A 24,017-nucleotide genomic window follows, 5' to 3' on the forward strand; every position below is an offset into this window, starting at 1 on the left:
CAACAACTTATGGCCAGGATTGTAGGTTTACACTAGAGGAAATTGTTCCGGATTCGTGATGAATTCTGAACGTTTTAGTGCCGGATTGATTTTGCCGTTTACACAAAAGTGGACGAATCCGAAATAAAAACTCCCCGGTTTGGTCATTTCTCCGGAGATTTTGAATCCGGAATTTAAAGTGGGAACTTTGAATCCGAAAACTTTTGAATCTGGACAGTTTTGTCGTGTAAACGATTTTCTCTCGAATTCGGATATTTTTCCGCCTGTGATCTTTGAGTTTGCGGTGGAACGAAAATGGCGGATTACATGATCCAGTCGTAGTCGAGTCGTAGACACATTGATGGCCATTTGATGGCGGTCGCTGGGTGATTACCTCGTGCTGTTTCAGGTGTAGATAATCACTTTTATAATGGGTAATGCCATACTCCTCAGAAACCCAATTTATACTTTACTGCGCAGATGACGACGATGGCACGTTTGAAAACCTCGACGGTTCTAGATATTAAGAAAAGACCAGAATAAATATCTGGAGGGACCTGACATGATGGACAACAGTACCGTGGTCAGCGAGTTGAAAGAAACTTCAGACTGTCTTAACCTACCCCTACCCTTATTTTCGGAGGCATTTTGTTTCTCGTTGTCGAGGCAACAAACTGCTCGTTAACCATTCCATCATGAATGTTCCCGGAGTTATCTTCGTCTGTAAACGGTTAAGAATCCGAATATCCTTTCACTGTAAACCCCCGCTAATCCAAATACTCTAAAATTGATGAACTTTTACGAATCCAAAAAAACTCCTTTAGTGTAAACCTAGTCCTAGATCGACCACTGTAATGTTTATTTGTCTACCAGTGTTATGATCTGCAAATTTCAGTGAATTGATCAAACAACCAAAGTAGAAAAGATGGATTTTTTCCCAGTTTGATCGAAACTTAAACGCAGTTTCTTCCTGGGCTAATTCAATTCAAGAAATTCCGGGTTTTCTAGCTGAGTTTGAGCATATTGTGTAGGTACAAATTTTCTACACAGCTAGAAGAGCGGAGATGCCATCACGCAGTTAGTAGTTTATAGAAATTATGGTATTTCCACTTGACTTTATTTGTCAGTCAATGATTCAATTGCCATAAACCACAGAGGATTGGTTAAGTGTATCTCTAAAACTGCCACTATATTGTAAGTTATCAGTGATTCAATAAAATAAATAAGTGTTAAAATCATTTCCCGGAGTACTGTAGAAACGTTCTTTATCAGGGATGTCGTGGGTGTTGCAATGCAAATGAAAAAACATACATACTTATACTAACTTAAACAAAAACATAGGCACGCAAGGCGTGCAAGAGTTATTTTTTTCCTGTGAAGTTTTGGAGATAGAAGTATTCATGGTACAGTAATGATTTGGTTAATTTGACAAGTTTTTTTGGTTGCGATGTTACATCGGTCATGGTAAGATAGCTAAATAGTAAGCCATAAAATGTTTGACTGAACAAACTACAGTAATCTGACACGTCTCCAGATTAATGTAGATACCATCTCATTTTCTAACAGGCAATTTGATTCGCTCTTTGATACAACCCGCACTGTGATTGGTGTGACACGCGCACATGCATAACTCCCTCGCTCACCGATCACATAACCCTTCCAACCCCCAATAGAAATTTTTGCTCAAAAATACTCAAGTTAGTTTAGAGACTTTCTCGCATTTTATATAAGTCGTAAGTTTACCTTTTTACAGAACACAACACAACTTCACCGAAAATAGAAAGAAAGAGAAAAAAAACCTCTGACACGTTGAAAGTCTGATTTAATTAAATGCAATTTAACTTGGTGCCACGCAGTCTTCAAAGAACATTTGAACAGTTTTCATACTTTTTACCTTTAAAAATATCGGACTGAAATGAATGTCATCAAATAAAACTATTAAACTGCTACTGCAGAGACGTAAAAACCGTCCAGAAACGAAACCTTCTTTTTTGTTTAATATCCTGGAAACAATAGCCGATAACTTGTCAGCTCTAATTGAATTTACTCCCATATAAAAAACAAGTGTTAAGTTACCATTTGTTACTAAAGGTAGCAAACATCTCGTGGGAAAGAGTGGTGACGATTCGTCCGCTCTAATTGAATTTACTCCCTTGTGAAAAACAAGAGTGTCAAATTACCCTTTTTAACTAAAAAACAGAAATGCCTCGTTATATTTGCATGCAACAAGAACAAAACAATTGTTACCCGCACTTACTATTGTGAACGTTAGAACTGTTTCAAATCTAAAGTCTCGTCCCCTCTAAAACATGTCCTAAGAACTAGACGCGACGATTCGTGACCTCTAATTGAATTTACTCCTTGTGAAAAACAAAAGTATCAAGTTACCTTTGTAACTAAAAATAAAAATATCTCGTTGCATTTGCATACTACTAACTCGCGAACTGTTTCAAACCTCAAGGCTCATCTCGTTCATTTAACTAAAATCCTCAGCCTAACCCACAGAAAATCTCGAAGTAAACCCAATATATGAATACTTCCTCCTCTTTTATAGAAGAATAAATATGGCCGTTCTGAACTCTATCGGGATCAAATCTTCTCACATACCATTTACCTTTACAACAAGAAATTTGATTGGTTGTTTATAGTAGATCCAATCTGATTGGTGTGACATACATACATCTCTCACTCACTCACTCACTCACTCACTCACTCACCCATTGACCCGTCCATAACATACCCGACGCGCCGACTAAGAGGTATTTTTTTTACAAAAAAATAACTCAAAAAGAAAACAAACAAAAAAAAAAACATTTTCCATTACTTTATCTACACTACGTTTCAAATATTGCTTTCATCGGATTGCTGGAAACGAATATTTTACTCGAGAGTGGCTATCCGCGTCACGCAATTGTTTACATTCCAGCGCCAGATTTTGGGCAAAATCTATGAGAAACACAGACCAAGGCGGGCGACTTGAAATCATTTGCCCAGAGATGTTTTTTGATAGCCTAACAGGTGGGTGTATATTTAACCCGTAGAAAGTGTTTTTATGGTATTTAAAGTTATAGCCCATAGAAAAATATGGCGATGTTTTCATGCAATAATTCTCTTGCGACACACTGTAAAATTTTGCGTGTCAGTTTGATCTCTTTTCGGGCTCAAAACTAACTTTGATTTATTTTATTTTTCGCTCAGTCATACCACGAAGACCTGAACTGAATATAAAATCCATTGAAAGATTCTCAAGTAGCTGTACTGCGGAGCACGAAGCAATCAAATATTCGGAAAATTCAGCAAAACCGGAAGTAGATTTTGAGCCCAATCGGGTCGAAATCGTTTTTGGCGTATTTCTACCAAAGAAAGCTGTATTAACAGAAACTAACTATGGTCCGTTTCTATTCTTACTAGGACCTATCTATGGACAAAATACAAGCGAAATCAATTTTTCGACTTGTGCCATTGATAGGCGATTTAGGTCCATTTTTATAGGCATTTACTCTTAAAAGTTTAGTTCAGTTCATAAGTTTAGCTGGAGGCTTCTACCTGGAAAGCTCACACCAAATTAAAATTTCACAACCATAGACTAACATCTTAAAATTCCAATTTGACCAGGATAGAGGACTCGCATAACCACCAGCTTAGGTTGGTGTGGCTTCTCCTCTTAATATAACAGTAATTTATTTTATTTTATTTAAGTGTAGTAGGCATCTTTGTTGTAGAAATTGCCTTCACATTTCTTGAGGGCAGATAAAACTTTTGATGACGCACTATTAAATTTAAATGCATGGTGTCAAAGGTCCATAGTGCCTTAACTTCTTATGGTGAGAGTTTGGAGGTGGAGTAATAGGACTGGGACCACTGTTGAAAAACTTTCATTCTTTTACAAGTGACCCTTTTTTTTAATTTCATTATTAGGATGTTGTCTCAGAATTGAAAAAACTGAGGGATACTGATATACCAAGCTATAAGGAAGATGCGGAGCAATATGATAATTATCGGTAAGGAAATGAATACCTTACTATGAGATTTTTTGCATTAAACCTGTTATTGGAATCACAATATCAACACATGTTCATGTAGTCAAAATGTCAATGATGTTGTTTTCAAATAAATATAAAAAAATTACAATAAAGTGTATGATAGTTACTGCAGTCTTTTGTAAACTGCAGTTCCGGGCAGTCAAAACCTTGCATTTTTAAAATATTTTAGCCAAAGAATGTTTTTAAATTTTACTATGATTCATCCTTTTTATTTTACTATGATCAAGCTAATTTTTGGCATGCTGACTTGTTTTGACATAAAAAGCATCGTTGTGTAATTGTTTTTGTTGAGTTGCGCTTCATTTTCAAGAAATAAGGTAATTTTGCAAAAACACTCAGTTTTCCAAGCGACATCTTTTGGAGCGAATCGTTTGAAGGTGGATTGCGGTTTCTTTTAGCAGCTTCATTAGCGTGGGGTTTTTTAAATAGATGTTTTTTATTTTTGAAAGATGTAGAGTTCTAAATAGACCAAAAAAAAAAAAATCAAAGGACCTCGTATTGAACTGGTGTCACGACAAAACAATCTCAAATCGGGCCCATTCAGCGCCTTATTCACTTGCGCTAATGAAGCAACAGTAAGAAATTAATTAACGTAATTATATGACTAATAAAACTTGTATCATTTTGAACAACTAGCCGTAAATGTCACACTTCGGTGGTGACTTCATCATTTAGTGAAACAAAAGGTTTCTTTTGTTTTTCATTCAACAAAAGATCTCCAAAAGATAGCCTTGGAAAACTGAGTTTTTTGCATACGTTATTTCTCGAAAATGAAGTGCAAATCATCGAAGACATTATATTATTACAGAATGATGTTTTTCATGTCAAAACAAGTTAGTCTGCCAAAAATTAGCTCAATCCTGAAAAAATGAAAGTCGGCCCAAAAAGCGATATACGCGCTTTTTACACGAAAGCCTTCAATTGTAATGTATGAAGTTCAGCTTTTTGTCTTCAAGATTTGAAACAACTGACACTTCTCTTGTAAGGAGAGTGACTGTCTTAAAATGTGATCCCTAGATTTGGGAATCTCTATAACAAAAGAACTTGTTGTGTTTTAGCTGGATGGCTGGTGTTGGACTGACTTGTATCCTGCTGTTGATTGTGGTACTGATGGCTCTTGGCCTGATGTGCGGCGTGTGTGGACATGACAAGGAGGCCACACCCACCACTCGTGGGTCGGTGTCCAACATGGGTGGCTTATCTCTTATGGCGTAAGCAACTTTGATTTTATTTGTTCGTGAACTGACAGAAAGGGTACGAGGTTTTGTCAAGTTATTTTGAACACTAGTCTTGTAAGACTATAAAAATTAATTATGTCAAGATCTTCTATGCTTGTAACACAACGAACATTTCATCTGTCTTCTTTATTCTTTAAGCATAGATTTTCCCATCTGTCGTTATTTATCATCACACAATACTTCTCATATGACAAGGGGTTAGGTAAAAAGGTAAAGTGTGCATACAAACCAAGTGGCCCATCAGGCTGGTGCTTACAATTATCCAGTCACATGAAGTGACTAGGAGTATTTCTACTCCCTCTTGGATGGGATGCTAGGCCATCGAAGGGTTACCCCCAGCATTAAACTCGCCTGCCCAAGAGCAAAACACAATGTCTTCTACCAGGGCTGGAACCTGGACCACTCGATCCTGAGGAGAATGTGCTGACCACGAGGCAACTGCACCTCCCACTGTCAGGGGCTAGGGCACGCAGCTATTCTCTGGAAGGTCATGGATTTGAATCTCATTATGGACTTTTCATCTTTCTCAACATCTTTATTTATTAACCCTGGCCAGTTTTATACCTGACATTTATTGTTACTTATAAATGACAGTTTCTCTTTTGTTATCCTTCCTTTTTTAGTGCTGCTGGGTTTTGTTTCATTTTTGCATCATTCCTTATGCTACTCACAACAATCTGTTTCCTCATTGGAGCTCCAGTGCAAACAGTGTGTAAATCCATCCAGTCTGGAGAAATTTACTCTCAGGTTGGTGAAAAGAATAAATTTATTATCTTATTTTCTTGAAGCCACCCTTCCAACAAAACTAGCTATCAAGTTCACCCCAGATTAGTGGGCCATAATGAAACAAAATGCAACAAAACATGTGTTTTTCTCATTCTTTAATCCATTGACCTCGGAGCTAACTCGAGTGAAATAGGAAGTATAAAATGAGTACAGGGGTATGGACTCAGTAGGTGCGAACTTGATTGGGTGCAAAACAGGTGGCATTTGAGAAACCGGACATGCCTTGAATGGAATGAGAAGTGTTTTTCAAGAGGTACGCTGTAAATGTAAAGCTTCTTTCAAGAAATGAGAAATTTGTCAAATGAATCAGACTGTTAAACTCCGGTTAAAATGCCATGCATTGCAGAGGTAGCATGATTGATTAATTCATTTTGTAATGTTGTGGTTTAAGGTTCTTGATAATCCTACATTTTGGGGCAGTGATGGATATTTCTTATCAAGGACCATCTTCGGAGAAAACAAGTCCAACATTGAGTTCACCATTGGTGGATTAATCAAGTGAGTGGTGTCTCTTCCACTTTTGCTTCCATTTATTTGCTTGTGTTAGCTGTAAATACCTTTCATTTATAGCGGAGCCCCATACTCATATAGGAAAGAAAAGGAAACCCATGAGTTGATTTTCCCATGGTTATCATGGCTAGCCGTATTGCTCGTGGGTGCGTACGCACGACGGGGACGGGGACGACGACGACGGAGTCGCGTAACATGGCAACATGGAACATGAGTTTTGTAACTTTGCGTTGAGGTTTTCTGTATATTGTTTGGCCTTCTGTTTTGAGTTTTCATAATCACCATATACACAAGACAAAACAGCAAAACACATTGTCAGTAGAAGAAAAATTCGGTTAACTTTTAATCCTGGGTTAGCGATAACCAGCTTCCGAACAATCCTGCCCTGTTTTCAACAAGTTAACCTGACATGAGCCCGCGATCCAATCGAAAACCAGCAATTGGACAGCGGTCAACTTAAAAAAAAACAAGTTACCTCAATGAGCTATAAACTTCAGCCCGCAATATGGTCACGTGATACTGGTCAGCGGATACCTTGTTTTGACAGGTGTCAATTGATCATAACATGGCTGTCCAATATCAAAGAAGTACACAGTAAACCAAGGCTGCATGTCTCTGTCAACCCATTATTTGGAGTATGGCCGCCATGTTGCCCGACGCTGTCGTCATTGTCGTCGTCGCCATCATGTATACGTGCCCACAAGCAATACTGCTAGCCACGATAACCATGAGAAAATCAACTCATGGGTTTCCTTTTCTTTTCCATATGAGTATGGGGCTCTGCTTGGTGGCCCTTTGGGCCGCCAGAGCTCCACTATTAGACATCCATGTTAAGATCAATTGACACCTGTCAAAACAAAGTATCCGCTGACCAATATCACATGACCATATCGCGGGCTCAAGTTTGCAGCTCATCGAGGTCACATGTTTTTTGAAGTTGACCGCTGACCAAGAGCTGGTTTTTGATTGGATTGCGGGCTCATATCAGGTTAACTTGTTAAAAACAGGGCAGGATTGTTCAAAAGCTGGTTAACACTAACCCAGGATTAAAAGTTTACCGATTTATAACTTTTTCTTCTATACAAATGTCTTTTGCTATTTTGTTTTGTGGATATGGTGATTATTAAAACTCAAAACAGAAGGCCAAACAAGATACAGAAAACCTCACCGCAAAGTTACATGAAATCAAAATTCTACCTTTTCCTGGGTTAGCTTAATCAGGCTCTGAACAACCTGGCCCAGGAGCTACGCTTTTAGGCTGGCCTAAATCTGTATATTATATGTTCCTAATGTAAGTAATTTGCTTGACTTGTGTTAGGTTATGTAAATTGTGTTAAATTTAATGAGTAAACACTCGCTGTGAGAAAGCAGTGCTTCCAGTTATGATTCGGCTGCAACAGGAACTCTAGTGGGTGCTCTGGTCAGGGCTCAAAAAAGAGCTAAAATGGAAAAAAATGGTTTGGCCTTTTTAGTTAATTTTTTTTTGAGACATGCTTTGTCATTTGGTATCAAGAAAATTAAAATATTGATCACCTGGATCATGGTGAGTGCACTAACCATGAAGCCAACTTGCCTGACCCACTCCATAATGACATTTTCTCATTTTTCAGTAACTGTCGCGCAAACAAACCACTCTTCCAAGCAGGTCCTTTTGATCAAGCTTTTAATATCACTGACCGGCTAAATATTGAAAAGGTTAGTCCTTCTGGCAATCTCAGTGATGCTCGTAATTTCTGTCTATCAGTTTGTTATTAAAAGAAGTTTTATTTTAAAGAAACATATAGAAAGTTTATCAAGTCCAGCATATCACACTGATTATCTTTAGCTCCAGATCATTCTATTCAATTTTACCTTCTTGCCCCCATAAAAAATGAGCCCTCAGAGTTCAGAATATTTTATAAAATATTGGTTTTACTTTTGTAATAAGAAGATATGGTTAACTAAATATTGTTGTTTTTGTTTTTCTCCGGAACAGTTGCTAGGAAATGACACTACACAGCAATTCAACGATTTAAAGGTCAACTTAAGTGATGTCAATATCTTGAACAATGACACACGCCAGAGCCTGATTGATTTAAGTAATTCAGGAGTAGATGAGATCGACTTTGGTGCATTCTTGAATCAGGTTACAAATTTTTCACTGTTTTGTTGTTAATGTATAATGTATTCGTGAGCAATTTTGATACTTGCAGTGTATAGTCCTGGCTGCAAATATTTTGGAATAGTGCAAATAAAACCAGTATGTCACAGAACTGATAAACCAATCGATCCAATATGTATTGATTAAGAAACGATTTATTCATTATGATTTACCTGAATCAAACTAGGGTACAAATAACAATCTCTTAGATTCTAAAGGCATAGATGAATTCAAGTCAGAATACTCAATGCACATGAACTTGTGGCTTAAAAGGAATTTCTAACAACATGATCACTAGTGCTTGAAGTTATTAGCTATTAAAGCTATATTCATTACATGCAGGAACAAAGAAATCTTACCAACTAACCTCCTTTGTATTAGCACACACACAGAAAGAAAACTAGAAATAAGACCGCATGGCTTTGCAATAAGGCTTCGCAGATCGTATAATACATGTAGCACTTTGCAGATGGTAGGTTTGCAAGTCGAATAAGAAATCACACACTGAAATTCTATCCTATTTCAGGGGCGTTAGATAAAGACATTTTACTTCATAACAATGGTGTTGTGTGAATCACACTGATAAGCAAGTTGGGTTATCACTAGCGGGTACACAGTGAATTCACTGGGCATAAATATTGACTTCTGGTAAAAATGTATCCTAATGGACCCTATCCCCTACTCGGGGGCAAGGAACTAAGCACAAAAATGTAAAACAACCCTTGCACATGTAGGCCTGATAATTGACTATCATGGACCATCTTTCGTCATCTATTTCTTATGCACTTCTGGTGCAACATAAACTTGTACACACATTTTTGCGTGAACATCTATCATTTCTTTTGCCACATTCAAAAAGTTTTTTTGATGTAGACTAAGTAAACACAAAATTACCTTGTTAGCAGAGAAGTCACAGACGAAAATTGAGTCCAGATTTTGTGCATTAGAGAGCTTGTTAAGCAATAACGATGGCAATGGCAACGGAAATATTACAGTATAAATTTAGTTCCTCTGCACATTGCATAATACAGTTAGGTACACCAGTACAGCATAAAACATGCAAAGAAAATCATGTTTGATAGCTCAGGGCTGGTGAAATTTGCAGTTAGGCTTGTGAATTCTGTCAATTACTTGCCCAATGGGCTTGTGAAGTTTTAGTAGAGATCAATTGAAGTACTTATTGTAAAAGAAAAAAATATTGAATAAGTTTACATTTTAATTCACAGTATTTGCTACTAATCTAGCTACTGTTAAAAATATCACTTTAAGCAAGCATCAATCGTTTACATGACAACTTTGGGTTTATTGTTATACTGATATATTGTCATATTTTCTTTTTAAATGTAACAGACCCAACAAAGTATAACTGCTGTTGATCTGAATGCATTTGCCGATAACCTCACCACACTGGCTACTAAGTTTCAGGAGATTGGAAATAATAATACATTAGGACAAAATCAACGAGATAAGGCTTATGTAAGTACCAAGGATTAATAGTAGGCTAAGCATTGCTAATAACAAGATTTGTTTTTCACCAATCAATCAATAGTCAGAGTTGAAAATCATTGGTACATATTGGGAACACGTTGTTGGGGAAACATGACCTTCATTTGAGTGAGAGGTCAGGGATATAGCTAAGATTTTGAACTGGTGGAATTTTGCTGATTAATCCATCATAAGTGAACTAACCATTTCCTCTGTCAGCTATTACATGTACAACCTGAAAACTTTGAGTTAAGTTTATACTTTTTAAAAGTATATATTATGTATTATGTTGACTGTCCGAGGCAGCATGGTTGAGTGGTTAGGGTGGCAGACTTGAAAGCCAGCGGTCACAGGTTTAAGTCCCGTTCTGACCACCAGCTGGTGTTGTTCTTGGTAGTCCAGAGTTCAACTCTTTGGTCATGCTTGTAAATAGCCAACTGGTCTGACTCCTGCCAGTTTGAATACTTAACCATGTTATGTTCATTTACACTATTTGTTTCATTATTTGTTTCGTCATTTGTTTCATCATTTGCTTCCTCTTGCCCTGAAAAAATCCATTGGGGGAGTGGCAATTAAGATATTCTTTTTACGTACCAAGTTGTATTATCTGTGAGCCCATGCATTGTTTGTAAACCAGTAAATTACCCCCAGACATTGGTTCACTGAGCTAATACAGATATTGTTGGGGCAATGAAGTCCAACTTTATGTCATTTTTGTTGTTGGTACTGATAGCAACTTGGAAACGATACACTGTACACTGCTGAAGGACTGCGCAATCTACAAAGCACTACAGTAACAGAGATGGAAACTAAATCTGTAAGTCTGTTTAATTTGTTTTCATTAAACACCCATGCTTCCCCCTCCCAAAAACACATCTTCTATACCTCTGCTGTCGCTTTTGACCTAAGTTGGCAACCCTCCTGGGAATTCTAGATGTGTTCCTAAAGTACTTCAAGCTGGACAAATTTTGACTGCTTAATTCTAGGTACTCTTTGTCATCAGTGTGCAATGTTTTGGGTGACATTTAAGACAGGTCTCGGAACAAACTGAGGTGGGAAATTTGCGAGTGAGAATTCCCTTTAGGGGTTTGACTTAAGATGGATAAACAAGGCTTTGTGCACTTTGATTCTGATCTAATTGTTTGGTATTACTTTTCATTTATAAAGGGAGAATTAGATAGAAATGTGACAGATCTAAGAAGGATTGGAGGAAATCTCAAGGTAAGCACTGTGTGATTGGTCATAGTCACTTAATTGTGTCTAAGTACTGAGCAAGCTAAACCCGTTTAGCTTTAGGGAAGTCTTTTCTGACATTGTTGTTTTCATTTTGACTCATTAGCATAGCCCTTTGCATAGAGAAGGCATAATATGAAGACATGATTGATCATCCGGTTAAACACACAACTTAAGCAGTTGTGAAATTAAAGCTTAGAAAAACAATTCAGGCTTGAACGGCATTCGAACCCATGACCTCCGCGATACAGTGCAGAGCTCTACCAACTGAGCTACCAAGCCAACTGGGAGCTGGTCACGTTGTGTGCTCATAATATACCCATAAATGGTGAAGGTACAAGTGAATATATGAAAGATCATATATTTGAATTGCGGAGAAGGATAAAAGCTGAATTTTGGGGGGCTTTAATTTCACAACTGCTTAAAGTTGTGCGTATAACTGTGATGATCATGTCTCCATATCTTTCTCTACAGTTCAAATAAATGATATTTGATATATTCACTTGTAGAAGGTATAATGTTAGATATGAACTGGCGCAAAAAAGCTTATGACCCTGGCATACATTTTTAGTCAAATTTGGCGATTTAAAAGCAATGTCGCAAAAACGTAATATTTAATTGAACCTCAGGCTCAAGAGTCTTGAGACAGTTAATTGTAAGTGTACCCCTAGATTTCCCTACCTCTTGGACATTATCTGGGGTCTTGTTCTTGTGATTATTACATGTACAGGCCCATAGGGAAGTGGGGTGTGAGGGGTGTGCCCGCATAAATTTGTCATAAATTAGTGACAGGACTTCATTCAATTATGGGTTATTGACCAAGCATGAGGTCAAGATGGTTGGATATTGGCCAAGTTTTTTTGATGAAGTCCAGGTGTATAAACATGGGAAAAAAAGAACAAGGCCAACATCAAGCCAGCTTGACCAAACAAGCTTGGCCAATAAAGGATTTATTACATGGAAAAAGAACACTATTTTCTTACGGGACACAGTGAGTAATCCAGAGATGGTGTACCCAGGTGCCCGCTCAGTTAGCCAATCCCAGTGTTCATTTTGCATGCTCACGTAGCTAGCCATATAATAATAGTTGTTGTTATGAAGAGCGTTTGATTGTTCAAGTGTGAAATTAGTTGACTTCTGCTACTGTTATGTTCTGTAGGTGCTGGCAAACGATACCCTGGCTGAAGCTACGAAAGCAGAGAACTATCTACACACAAACTCATCAAGGAACATCAACAAAGTGAGTGTCTAGACAACAAAAAACGTTATTTGCAGATACAGTGGAAGCCAATTAATAACGTCTTCAAAGAGACATGCCTAAATGCCCAGGATTAGCGAGAATTCTGATTTCAGTTTTGTAACTTTTCAGTAAAGCTTTCTATTTATATTGTATGGCCTTTTGTTTTGAACTTGAACAATCTTAAGGCACACAAAATATAAGCAGTGAAAACATTTTTATACAAGAGAATTTTATACTTCGGTTAATAACAATATCTGTTATTATTATTATTATTATTATTATTATTATTATTATTATTATTGTTATTGTTATTGTTATTATAATTATTATTATAATTATTATTGTTATTTGTTATTGTTATTGTTATTTGTTATTGTTATTTGTTATTGTTATTTGTTATTGTTATTTGTTATTGTTATTGTTATTTGTTATTTGTTATTGTTATTGTTATTGTTATTGTTATTAATCCTGGGTTACCCGGCCAGTTGTCCGCATTAAGCAGACTCTCAGAATGAATATCGTGGATATCTGGTTTATCTAAATGAAGACTCAGGCACACAATTTAAAAGTAACAGAGCAATATCAATATCATTATAACTTTAAGTTGAAACTCAAGAAACATTGTGTTCATTTTCATAGTCAAATGTTTCACAAGAAATCTGCTAAAGTAATTTTCTCTTGTCAGTTTCAAAAGCGGAAAATATTCATTAATATAGTACGCAACTTTCATAAAATCACATTGGCCTTTAGAAAGATTCTGTTTTCTAATATTGTACATGTGTAGTTGCAAAATGATCTTAAAACTGAATTTCTACCATGCTCAAATGTCCCAGATGTCTTAATGAAAGTTGAAATATTCTAAGACAAGATGTACTACATTTGTTTTCTTCATATGTGAAAATTTGTCTGACAAAACAAGTTCGAACTACAGACTGCCTTATGCAAAATGAACACTAATTATGATTCTTACCTAAATGGCTGTAACGTGATATTGATTTTCATTAAATGTTGAGTCGAGAGGCTGTCATGAAAAAACTTCTGGAGCCAGAAATGGCGTTAGTAAGGGGAAGGGGATTTGCAAAGTCCGCTGTAATGTTAAACAGTGGGCAAAAAATATGTCTCGATGGTTTTGTCCATTGCTGTAATCTGCTACTTTCGCAAAAGAGCAATAGAGGCGTGCATGCTTATTTGGAAGAGATAAAAGTTTTTCAATGTACCATGCAGCACATGTTTTGTTTTCTTGTCAGGCCTAAAACGTTGTGTGCTTTTCTTGGTGATTTTGAACCTTATAAACTATTACACTTTAGTTCTATTCAACGTGATGTAATCAAGGAGAAAAAGAAAAAGACTTTGCAGTTGCGCTGCTTCCACCGTCTTCTTGCCTCAGTTGGTACAACATCTACACCTGTATCATAATTGTTTTTGCTATGGCTTACATTTCTTCCTGGCTGTTTTGTTACAGATAGTTACAGATTACACGGATCGTGTGCTTGGCTGGGGTTATCAATTCACAGATCACATCCTTGATGTTGTAAGTAATCTCAGTGCATGAGGATAAGGGATTGAAACGATTTAATGAATGGATCTTCTTTACAGCCATGGAGGGGGAACAGGGATGGCGCAGTGGTGAGAGTGCTCACCTCCCACCCAAGTGGCCCAGGTTCGATTCCGGCCCGGTGTCATATGTGGATTGAGTTTGTTGTCTTGCTTGTTTGACAGGGGCGGATCCAGGATTTTTCTTAGGAGAGATGCACTACTAAGGAATGGCATAACACCAATAAACCACTTAGGTTTTTTTGCAGAATACCATTTACATTAGAAAGCCGCATGTCATCTCGGTAGGGAGGGTGTCAGGTTTAATTTTTTTGTTTAATTTTTCTTTTTATAAATTACTTATTTTTTTAATTACATTACCTTCATTGTGTTGAGTTTATTCTTTTGACTGTTTTGCTTTGAATCACACAGCTTAATAATGAGATAGCAAGATGCAAGCCAGTCACGAATATTTACGATGCAACCATTGTTGTGATCTGTAACCAAGCTCTCTATCCTTTCGTAAGTATCTTTTTTGGTAGACTTTCAATGCTTACAAAGGGCACTAAACATGCTGCATGCTTCTCTGTACTCCTTGCGTGCCTACAATACTGAGCAATAACCTTTTCACGGTTAACATATCATTTGCATTACAATACAATCCAACATGTATGTAGGGCAGTTTCGGGTAATTTTATAGTTTCTGCCCCAAATTGCCTCGCATCCACATTAGATTACATTGTAATGCAAATGAGAAAGGCAACCATGAAAAGGCCTGTTGATGACTTTGATCTTAGGTAATAGTCTTTTCAAATTGTGCTCGTGGTACATATGTAATCTCGTACTTCTCTAACTCATTAATAATTCAGTAAGTTTAAACAAAGGAAATCATGACCGTGACGGTGTTTAAATATCTGATGTAAATTAGCCAGTATTTGACCACAACTTCAAACACCTCGAAGTTCGTCAAAAGTACTCCGCTGCGAGTAGTATTTTCAACTCTCTTCTTGGTGTTTGGAAATGTGATCAAACACGGTCTTTTGTGTTTGATATGTTACATGTACTTTTGCTAGAAAATGTAGGCAAGTTGAAGAACTGCCATCAACTTTTTCCAGTGACTTCATTATGGGAACGATCTTGTTGGGCAAGGTATTTTAAAAGGGACAGAAATGATGTGGTATTTGATAAATGATGTGGTAGTGTACATTTAATAACAATTTCAGTTTGGTTAACATGAATCACTTTGTTATGGTGAGACAGATATGCGTGTAGCATTTTTTTCACGCCTCATCCACACTACGCCGGAGGAATTTGAAAACGGGGGTATTACTCTTAAAACGCATCAAAGGTTTTCCGACCACACTACGCCCAGAGAATTTAAAAACGCAGCGATCACCAGTCATTTTGGATTTGTGTTTGAGGAAAACTCGGTCAGCCAAATCACATGATTATCGTGACGCCATCGTGTTCGAAAAGCTCGAAAAGTTTTCGGTCCACACAAGAACGAAAAGCCTGCGTTTTCAAACTCCTCTGCTTTGAAGAGCATTTTCGAAAAGCTCCGTTTTCGTGACGGATTATTGTGGACGCTAGGACTCACCGTAGAAATAACTGCGTTTTCAAATTTCTCCGGCGTAATGTGAACGTTGCCGCAAATAGATCACATTTCCTTTTTGTTTACCTTTTTAGAATGGTTTCTGGTTCTCTATCGGCTATTGTCTGTTCTTCTTCATCCCTGCCATAATCTTCAGTGTTAAATTGGCCAAACATTACCGTAAAATGGATTATGAGAGTGACTTCGATCACGATTACCCTACGTAAGTGACTTTGGTTATTACAAATGATCATTTTATGTTTCATTCTTTTAACTTGGGCAGACAGCTAGTACTGCAGAATTTTGTTAAGAAGCCTCCTCCCTAAAAAGTACAACAAGTGTTTTCAGTTATAGATGTCGCTGAGTTTTTCTTTGTTTTTTTCGTTTAGCTTTTGAAGAGCAAAATAATTTTTTTCAACTTGTGTGGTTCATTTCTTGTTTTGTTTGATGTCGTTGGAATTTGTGTGTGTGTTTTTTTTTTTTCATTATTTCTTTTGTCCAGATAGGGATGGCCATTTTTTTGAGGGGGTGAGACCTTGGGCTACCCCCCTTAAAAAAATAATGGTCCCTACCTTAGCTTGCGATATTCCAACGTGAGCCCAACTTTTCAAATGTAACCGAAACATTTTCGGAAACAGAACTCCTTCAGATTATCCTCCCTTCTCGGTGATAAGCCCTTACTCTTCCCCCAAAGGTACGTTTACCACATAGGTCTTGTGAAGAAAAACAATGGGAAAGTTTTATCTAGCCTATCGGACGCTCTTTGGGTTCGTCACGTAATCTTCTTCTCCCAGATTGCATGACGAGTCCAATGAGCGTCCGATCCGCCCAGGAGAGAGCTCTGATTATGAAAACAAACTCGTAAGGGAAATTAATTATTCATGATGAAATCCAGAAGTAACTTGGCAAGTATGTTGTTACCTTTGTAGAGAGGTGATTGAAATGGGCCATCATCCGTCTGCACCACCACAGTACCCAGGGTAAGTACTTTTTGTTCATTTGTGTATTTATTTTCTGTTTTGTTTATTCTACGAGAAGCGCGGCGCCCCGATAACTAGTGCGCAGGACTCCGGATGAGCGGTCCGGTCTGGGACCCCGTTTCTCGAAGGTCTCGACAAGTTTTCGCACCCTGAAAGCCACAGCAAAATCTCGAAGCTTATGATTACAGATCTGTTTTATTCACGTGTTCTTAATATGAACAGAGGTGCCTTTCATACAAGACGTTTCAGGCGTTTCAGGCGTATACACCCGAAAAGTTTCTGGGGCTTTCGAGAAACGGGCTCCTGGTCACTATTTGCGTTGTGCTCTTGGGAAAACTACGTAGGTGTATAACCGGGTACCAGCAAATTTAATGCTGGAGGGAGGGGGGTAACCTGCGCTGGACTAACAGTGGAAAGAGTAGAAATAACTCTACTCGCCGAAAAAGTGGGAAATCCCCGGCTTGGAAAGTGGCTCAATGCAAACTTTGACTTTCTGTAAAACAAAAATTATCACTTTTACGTCTTATCTTTTCGTTGCTTTATATTTTGCCAACCATCATTTCACTTACCTTCTTTCCATAGAACCAATGAAAAGAAACAGTGGGCCAATCCGAAGTAAGTGAAATGCATCGAAGATCGTAACCTTATTTCTCATTCCATTATCCATACGCTGTCGAATCGAAAGGTGGGGAGAGTTAAGACAACCATCATATAGAAGATATTGTCTTGATGAATCACCATACTCTCGCAGCTTATTTTTAAAGGAATGTATAGCGGTAGGAAAGGAGAATTCGTGGTTTGATATTGGGATTGAATGGGTAAAACAATCTTGTTCCCAGGGTCTTTCTGCTTAAGGAGAGAGAGCCTGGGATCTAGTTTGTGGGTTTGCTTGGTAGCTGTGTCATTCACTCATTCATTTCCATTGCTTGTATAAATTATAAATGCGTTTGAAAGAGTTAATCATTGACGCAAATTTAAAATTAACGCATGAAAATTATTCTTGATGTAACATTAACAGAGGGTTCTGCTCATAAATCATCGGTTCTTGTCGCATAACGGTGTTGTACTTATTAACAATAAACGGTGAAGGGTTATACAAGACATAAACAGCACTGTTATTAAACCATTAAATAATTTCCTTCGCCTTTATTTGGCCGTCACGCAACTCTTTTTCGCGTCACGCCTCGCTTCTCCGAGAAGCGTCACGCAACGGCCTTACTAATAGTACGGAAGAGATTATTTAAGATAAAACGGGTTGAAGCTAAACTAAATAGTACAGCTAGTTAACCAGCTGTCCGTTTGCTTGGTGTACTTTTGAATAACACAAACCACTAATTGCTAACGAAATGCAAGTGTAACTCGCATGATGTCGTGAAGTGAAATGGATCTACTCAGTTACATTCGTGCTACAGACGTGAAGATGGTGATCGAAGCTTGAGGTGGCTCACGGGAGGTTTTTGACCGCGCGCATTGGTTGCTAAGGCCTAGGTCACAATAGCAACATAACGACGTAACGACATAATCGCTTATGTCGGTAATGTGAACATCGACATATAGATTTAACGAAAAGATCACTTTTTTCTTTACTTAACAAATAAGGAAGCCTAAGCCGTGTATTACACTGTGATAAAACACGACGGGCATTTCTCGAGTGTTCTCAGATGTCCGGAGTGCTTTATCACGGTGCAATACACGGCTTAAGCTTCTTCATTTGCTTTATGATATAGATTTTCCACGCGCAAAACAATAAAACTCGCTTTTTCTATGTTTTATACTCTGTTAAAACAAGGGTTTTTGACCAATCAGAGTGCGCACAGAGTCCTATCTATATAATGGTTATGTTCATGCTGTTATGTAGCTATTATATCGTTATTTCAGGGTGCTCACGTTGCAAACGTAACGACATGACGACCTTTTCATGTCGTTATGTCGCTAGTTTGAACTAGGCTTAATAAGGAGTGTAAGAGTAACATTGACGACAAATCGCAAGCTGTAAGAGTTGCCTCTGTTTTTATTTTGTTTTTTACTGATCCTAAAATCAATCCAACACAAAAATACCAAAAAAATTCTTCTTTTCTTAGCAAATATTCTCACTTTAGTGTACAAAAGACTAAAATAGGAAAGGGAAGATTTTCATTTTTGCCGTTTGCCGTCAAACACAGCTTAAAACAGCCTAATGAGAAACTTCATTGTGAAATTCCTTGCATTTCCAATTTAGCATTTTTCAAAGTTTACGCTGGTCAAAACGTCGATGGAAAGACACCTTTGACATATCACATGTATCATTGTGTTGAACAAATCCGTTGAGAGGTTTACATTTAATCCTTCAATTCAGTTTATCAGGTGCTGGTTTAACAACCACGCTTTTTTTTTCCTCTCCCGAAAATGTCCTGCGAAACAGTTCTAACAGTTCCCAGGTGGCTGTCAAATTGAGACAAATTTCACCAAAGATGATTGTAGAAACCTAAAAAGGTCGTAAAGTTAAAATTCATTTTCAAGATTCGTCGCTGTTATTAGAACGGGAAGGACGGTAGAGAAACAGTATTCAGTAAGTTGGTATCCTGACTGGATATCTCAGTTTTTAACGTAAACTACAACGTAATACGGACGGAAAGCAAGATTGTTCTTCGTTCCTTCAGTATATATCAGTCAAAAGTGGTAATAGGACTGAGTGTTCGGTCTGTAATCATACGAGTGATAAAGAAAATCGGACGACCTCGTAGAAGAAGGCGATCAGTTTCATTACGAGTATGATATATGGAGGAATTGGACCCCCGGGGGGGGCCTCCCATATAAAAAGGACAGGGTTGCTGGTCGGAAATTTTGAAAAGAACCCCTAAGAGGTATCAAACTCCTGTTTTGTGGGCGTGGCAACTGGACGACCCGAAGTCCCGTTACCAATCAAAGCTACAACAAAATATGTTGACCAATACCATGAATAGAAACATATAGTTGATCGCTGAGTTTTTGACCGAGATACAGAAGAAAAGGAACCCATTCCAGTGCAACTGTCAGAACACGGCATGCGCTATTGACTGTCACGCATGAGTTATGCACTTTGCATGCGTGACGTTTACTCTGTCCGACTTCTCTGGGTCAGAATCAATCCTGCTTAGAGCCTGTCACAATCAAGAAGTTAGTTTTAATCAATGCAGTTATAAGCACTCTTTTGTGAGCTACCTCAAGCTTCAATCTGCCATAAGGTCACACTGTTAAAAAATGTTTATCTTGTGTGATCTAATCCTTTGTGGTGATTCCTCTGCCAGAAATTCCGTCTATCCCCAGGCTCCTCCGGGCAGATGCTAATACGGGTAACTTGATTTTCGATCAGTTATTGTTAACTTCTGAAATGTTCATTCGCCCAAAGCACCAACTGCTGTATATGAACGTAAACGATAAAGTAAATATGTTTCAAAACCAATGCTGTAATAAAAATGAAACAACTCTCTCCTCCTTGAAAAACACGCCCTCAAAACTGGAATCGAACAACGACCACTCAGTTCTTAGTGGAATGACGTCATCAGTATGGAATTTCTCGGTTCCAGTCCCAGACGTTTCTATTTGAGCCCACAAGGGGCGGTTGTTTACCGAGGCTAAACAGAAAACCCTCGGAAGCTCTCGGCATGCAGCGCTTGTTGCTTCGGGCTTTGAAGCCTTTTGCGAATAAAGCATAAAGTAGATTAAATTTGTATGTTGCCAGTAGCGCTTAAATGGTTAACATCTGATGGACCTCTGAAAGTACAAAACATTCCTGAGCTTGTAATGTAATTTTGTCAGATGCGAGAAGGCGCAAATTAGTAAGAGGAGGAATGGTGCGAGTCTCACCAGGCCCCCAAAATAACGCTCTTGCAAGAGGTTGCATGACGTCATTTGACGTGGAGGCAAGGAATTCAAAAGCTCAAATGCCCGTCGTGTGCGAACTAACTAATGTTTTATTTTTACGTTAAAACATTTTAACACCTACTTGATTAGTTAATTTAATAATCGACAGTCACATCACTGGAACGTTACCGAGGCTTTAAGTTACTATTTCAGTCAGTACAGTACTGTAAACGTTTGGCGCGCATTAAAATACCTAAATGAATCGCTTTAGCTATGTCACAAACAACTTTAAAAAAAAATTAAACATCAACTTACATTTGAAACAAGTTTGGTGCTAACTAACATGAAGTGTATCCAATTTTCATTGATAACTATAAAAAGTCGGCTATCAGACTTGATTAAGGTACAAAAAAACTAGTTTAATGCAGTTGAATTTTTTTTAAGTTTACACTCTGCTATCCTCATAGGATGGGTTGTCTATTTTTGCACGTTGTTCTTTGGCTTGTCTTGAAATAATTGAACGTATTTGCTTTCTGTTTCAGTGGATACAACCGCTACTAGCCTTGAAGCAAACAACGCGGCTAAAACGCCTTAAAAAGAAAACTGTGTATATTACGGAGCTAGCACTTTCGTGAATTGTAGATATTAGAAGCAGTATGTACCGTTTGATCGTATCTTGCATAGCGAGTATAACTTGCCTACAAGTAGTGTATTAAATTAGCTTGTATTTAAGGTAAGCATCAGGAATTCCTCCCCCCAGCAAAACAGGTATCTTTATATCCCAGTTCCTGTACGGCTTTTTTCCAGGCCTTCACGGTCAATTGATTTTGGTGACCACGTGACCCGAAAACGATTGACCGAGGCGAAATATAGAGGCCTAGGAAGTAGGCAAGTGTGTTTGTAAACAGTGTAAATTATGTAACAGAAACTCAGACCCTTAAATGGATTTCTGATTGTAGCTAACAGCGAAGTGATTTATGTGAATGATTTTGCAGGTAAATCGTGTGAGATATGTTTCTCAAGACGTTTTCGAAGTACAATCGTGAAAATATTTTTAGAGATAGGTTAAAGATTTTAAACCGATTTGGCGTGAAACATGGTCCATCTCGACCCTTTTCCGTTGGAACGTTTTGGCCAAAACACCTTAGTGTTGCCAAGGATGTGTCCGAAATATTATGGGAACATCTTTAGGGTGTTCTCTCATGAACAAATCCCTTTCCAAGTCATAGTATTTTCATTCTGAAGTTATCTATCGACTAACTGTATATTTTTTTTTAAAGAAAATGGCTATTCTGAACTTTTCTCGTAAACGGATCAAGCTGTAATGCTTTTTTTTTTAGAAATTTATTGCAATGAATTCTAAAATTTGTTCAATTCGAACTGGCTTTTAAATTTTGTTGCATATGGTATACAAGGGCTCGGGTTGATTAATTATTATAAACTGTTAAACGTTAAGGATATCTCTTATAATAATTAAAAGGCAATATTAGTCAAACATAATACGTTACAATACGGATAGTTGTGTGACTTGCTTATGTTGCGTGATGAGGTGAAAACCTTGACCGCGATAGAATGCGTGACACAAACGAGATAAAACGCAGTTTGTTTTTATGCTTTTTGTTTATATATAATTTTAAAAAACGTCACTAAATGTTGTACAAGGAGCCATGCTTCTGGATTTCATGCAGGACGTGAGGTTTAATGTAAAACAACAACGTTTGCGGAACAAATTGGACGTAAATTTGGGTGAGGTATTTATTAGCAGTAGTGCAATGCAAACGTGACAGGAAGTCACAAGCTTAAGAAAAGTTGTAACGCCGTTTTTTTAACTGGCTAGTCAGTGAATTCAGCTTCAGCTTGTACTATTAAGTGGTATACTCCCTACGCGAAGAGAAATTTGAAGAACTTTGAAAAGTTGGCGTGATTTTCAGTGTAGCGTTACTCACGCAGTCTTTCTCATCGTTGGCCCTACTGTGCACAATAGTTGTTTCGTGTGAATCCAGTAAGTAACACATGGAGGTCACACGAGCCAACAGGCTGTATAGCTTAAGAGGAGCCGAACGGGTTAACACGTAATTCTTCAATATTTTCTGTTTTATATAGGTAGACAGTGCGACTGGGATAAAGGAGATCATCTGAATTGTCACACAACGCTTTCTTCGGTGTGGCGTGACCTAAATAACTGTAACGTAAGAGAGTGATATTTGGCCAGATTTTTAAAATGTCTATCTGCTTACAGCACTTTGTATTTTAGTCCCATGAATCAATCGTGAAATTTATCGTTATAAATTCGCCAGGGGCATTGAAATTCTATTCAAGGAGGTGAACGCCCTCCTTTTTGCTGGAAGGTGACAAGGCAGAAATCCATGTAACATTCTCTCTCTTTCTATCCGAGTTGCACTTAAACGGAGTCATTATAATCAAGCCGAACATTATATAACATGGCTTGTGCGAGAGTATGGTAATTTCTAGCGATCCGCACAGTGTTCATAGGTGTCTTTACACGGGGAATAACTTCTCCATATTATTGTGTGGGGGCTTTCTAGTGGTAAACTTTACTAGGATGTTAAATGTCAATTTTTTGATGCAGTTTGCTAAATAAAACGACTTCTTTTGCAACGTCGGTTGCTGTGGTGGTCTATAATTGTAACAAAATGTACAACGGCCAATGGTCACTCTAGTCCCTAGGCTTCCCTCCTTTTTCACTGTCCGCGCGGTCTGAGAAGTAGGCGAGTAGGCGAGAAGAGTAATTTCTTCAGCGACTTCACCTCGCGATAGACTCCAGACTCTCGTGAGCCGAGAACGACTTGGGACTAGGCTACTGCGAATTTTGTTTTGGAGGGGGGTGGGGAGTGGATGGAGAGGGGAAAAGGCAGGATATAAACATCGGCTAAGTCATGTTATATCACTGACTATGTAGTAGGACCAAGACTTTACTGGATTGATTCCTTATTCAATTATACTAATTTCTTTAGTTTTCCAACTTTACAAAGACTATTTGGAGTAGAAAGTATAATTTGATTTTCAGTCAGGCATATTTTGATTGACTCGCTTAAAGACACCTTTGTAGCTTACGGCTCCTTTATTTCTACTGTCGACTTGTAAAATCTTTGGAATCAACTGTTTTCCAGGAAGTTTCGACAGCCTGTGTACGTGTACATCTACTAACTCTTATGTCCGCCAGTTGTTGGAACACGATAGACAGCGCGCATTCCTCCTCTCCCCCCCCCCCCCCCCCACCACCACCACCACCACCCAACAAAACTTTTTCCTTGAGAGAGGTGGCAGACATACGCAATTTGTATCGAGGGCTCCAAGACTTTTAAAACGTGTGTTTGCACAGTTGGCCACTGAGGCTCCACCAATCAGAACGCACGGATCAGTTCACGTGATTCCGAAAAAGGTCACGTGGTTCCTCTCGACCAACCAGAACGCCA

General features: G+C 38.1%; 1 protein-coding gene across 6 annotated transcripts in view; it reads left to right on the top strand.

Moving 5' to 3' along the window:
• The window catches only part of LOC110061971 (prominin-1-A-like), a 47,076-nt gene extending 23,877 nt beyond the window's left edge, over positions 1-23,199 (top strand). For 5 of the 6 annotated variants that reach the window (XM_089285949.1, XM_089285960.1, XM_089285968.1 and 2 more), the window contains exons 10-26: positions 3,898-3,980; positions 5,081-5,233; positions 5,884-6,007; positions 6,438-6,544; positions 8,167-8,251; positions 8,532-8,681; positions 10,047-10,172; positions 10,915-10,998; positions 11,349-11,402; positions 12,574-12,654; positions 14,117-14,185; positions 14,620-14,709; positions 15,874-16,001; positions 16,708-16,758; positions 17,341-17,373; positions 20,025-20,069; positions 21,123-23,199. In XM_089285949.1, coding sequence (XP_089142075.1) covers positions 3,898-3,980; positions 5,081-5,233; positions 5,884-6,007; positions 6,438-6,544; positions 8,167-8,251; positions 8,532-8,681; positions 10,047-10,172; positions 10,915-10,998; positions 11,349-11,402; positions 12,574-12,654; positions 14,117-14,185; positions 14,620-14,709; positions 15,874-16,001; positions 16,708-16,758; positions 17,341-17,373; positions 20,025-20,064 — 1,458 coding nt within the window. In that variant the 3' untranslated portion in view covers positions 20,065-20,069; positions 21,123-23,199. The remainder of the gene's footprint in view (positions 1-3,897; positions 3,981-5,080; positions 5,234-5,883; positions 6,008-6,437; positions 6,545-8,166; positions 8,252-8,531; positions 8,682-10,046; positions 10,173-10,914; positions 10,999-11,348; positions 11,403-12,573; positions 12,655-14,116; positions 14,186-14,619; positions 14,710-15,873; positions 16,002-16,707; positions 16,759-17,340; positions 17,374-20,024; positions 20,070-21,122) is intronic. The other variant, XM_089285974.1, reaches the window with a different exon arrangement.
• The last annotated feature ends 818 nt before the right edge of the window (positions 23,200-24,017 follow it).

The sequence above is a fragment of the Orbicella faveolata genome, unplaced genomic scaffold (genome assembly GCF_042242905.1).
Source record: "Orbicella faveolata isolate gen_17 unplaced genomic scaffold, um_ofav_v1 contig_1, whole genome shotgun sequence".
NCBI lineage: Eukaryota > Metazoa > Cnidaria > Anthozoa > Scleractinia > Merulinidae > Orbicella > Orbicella faveolata.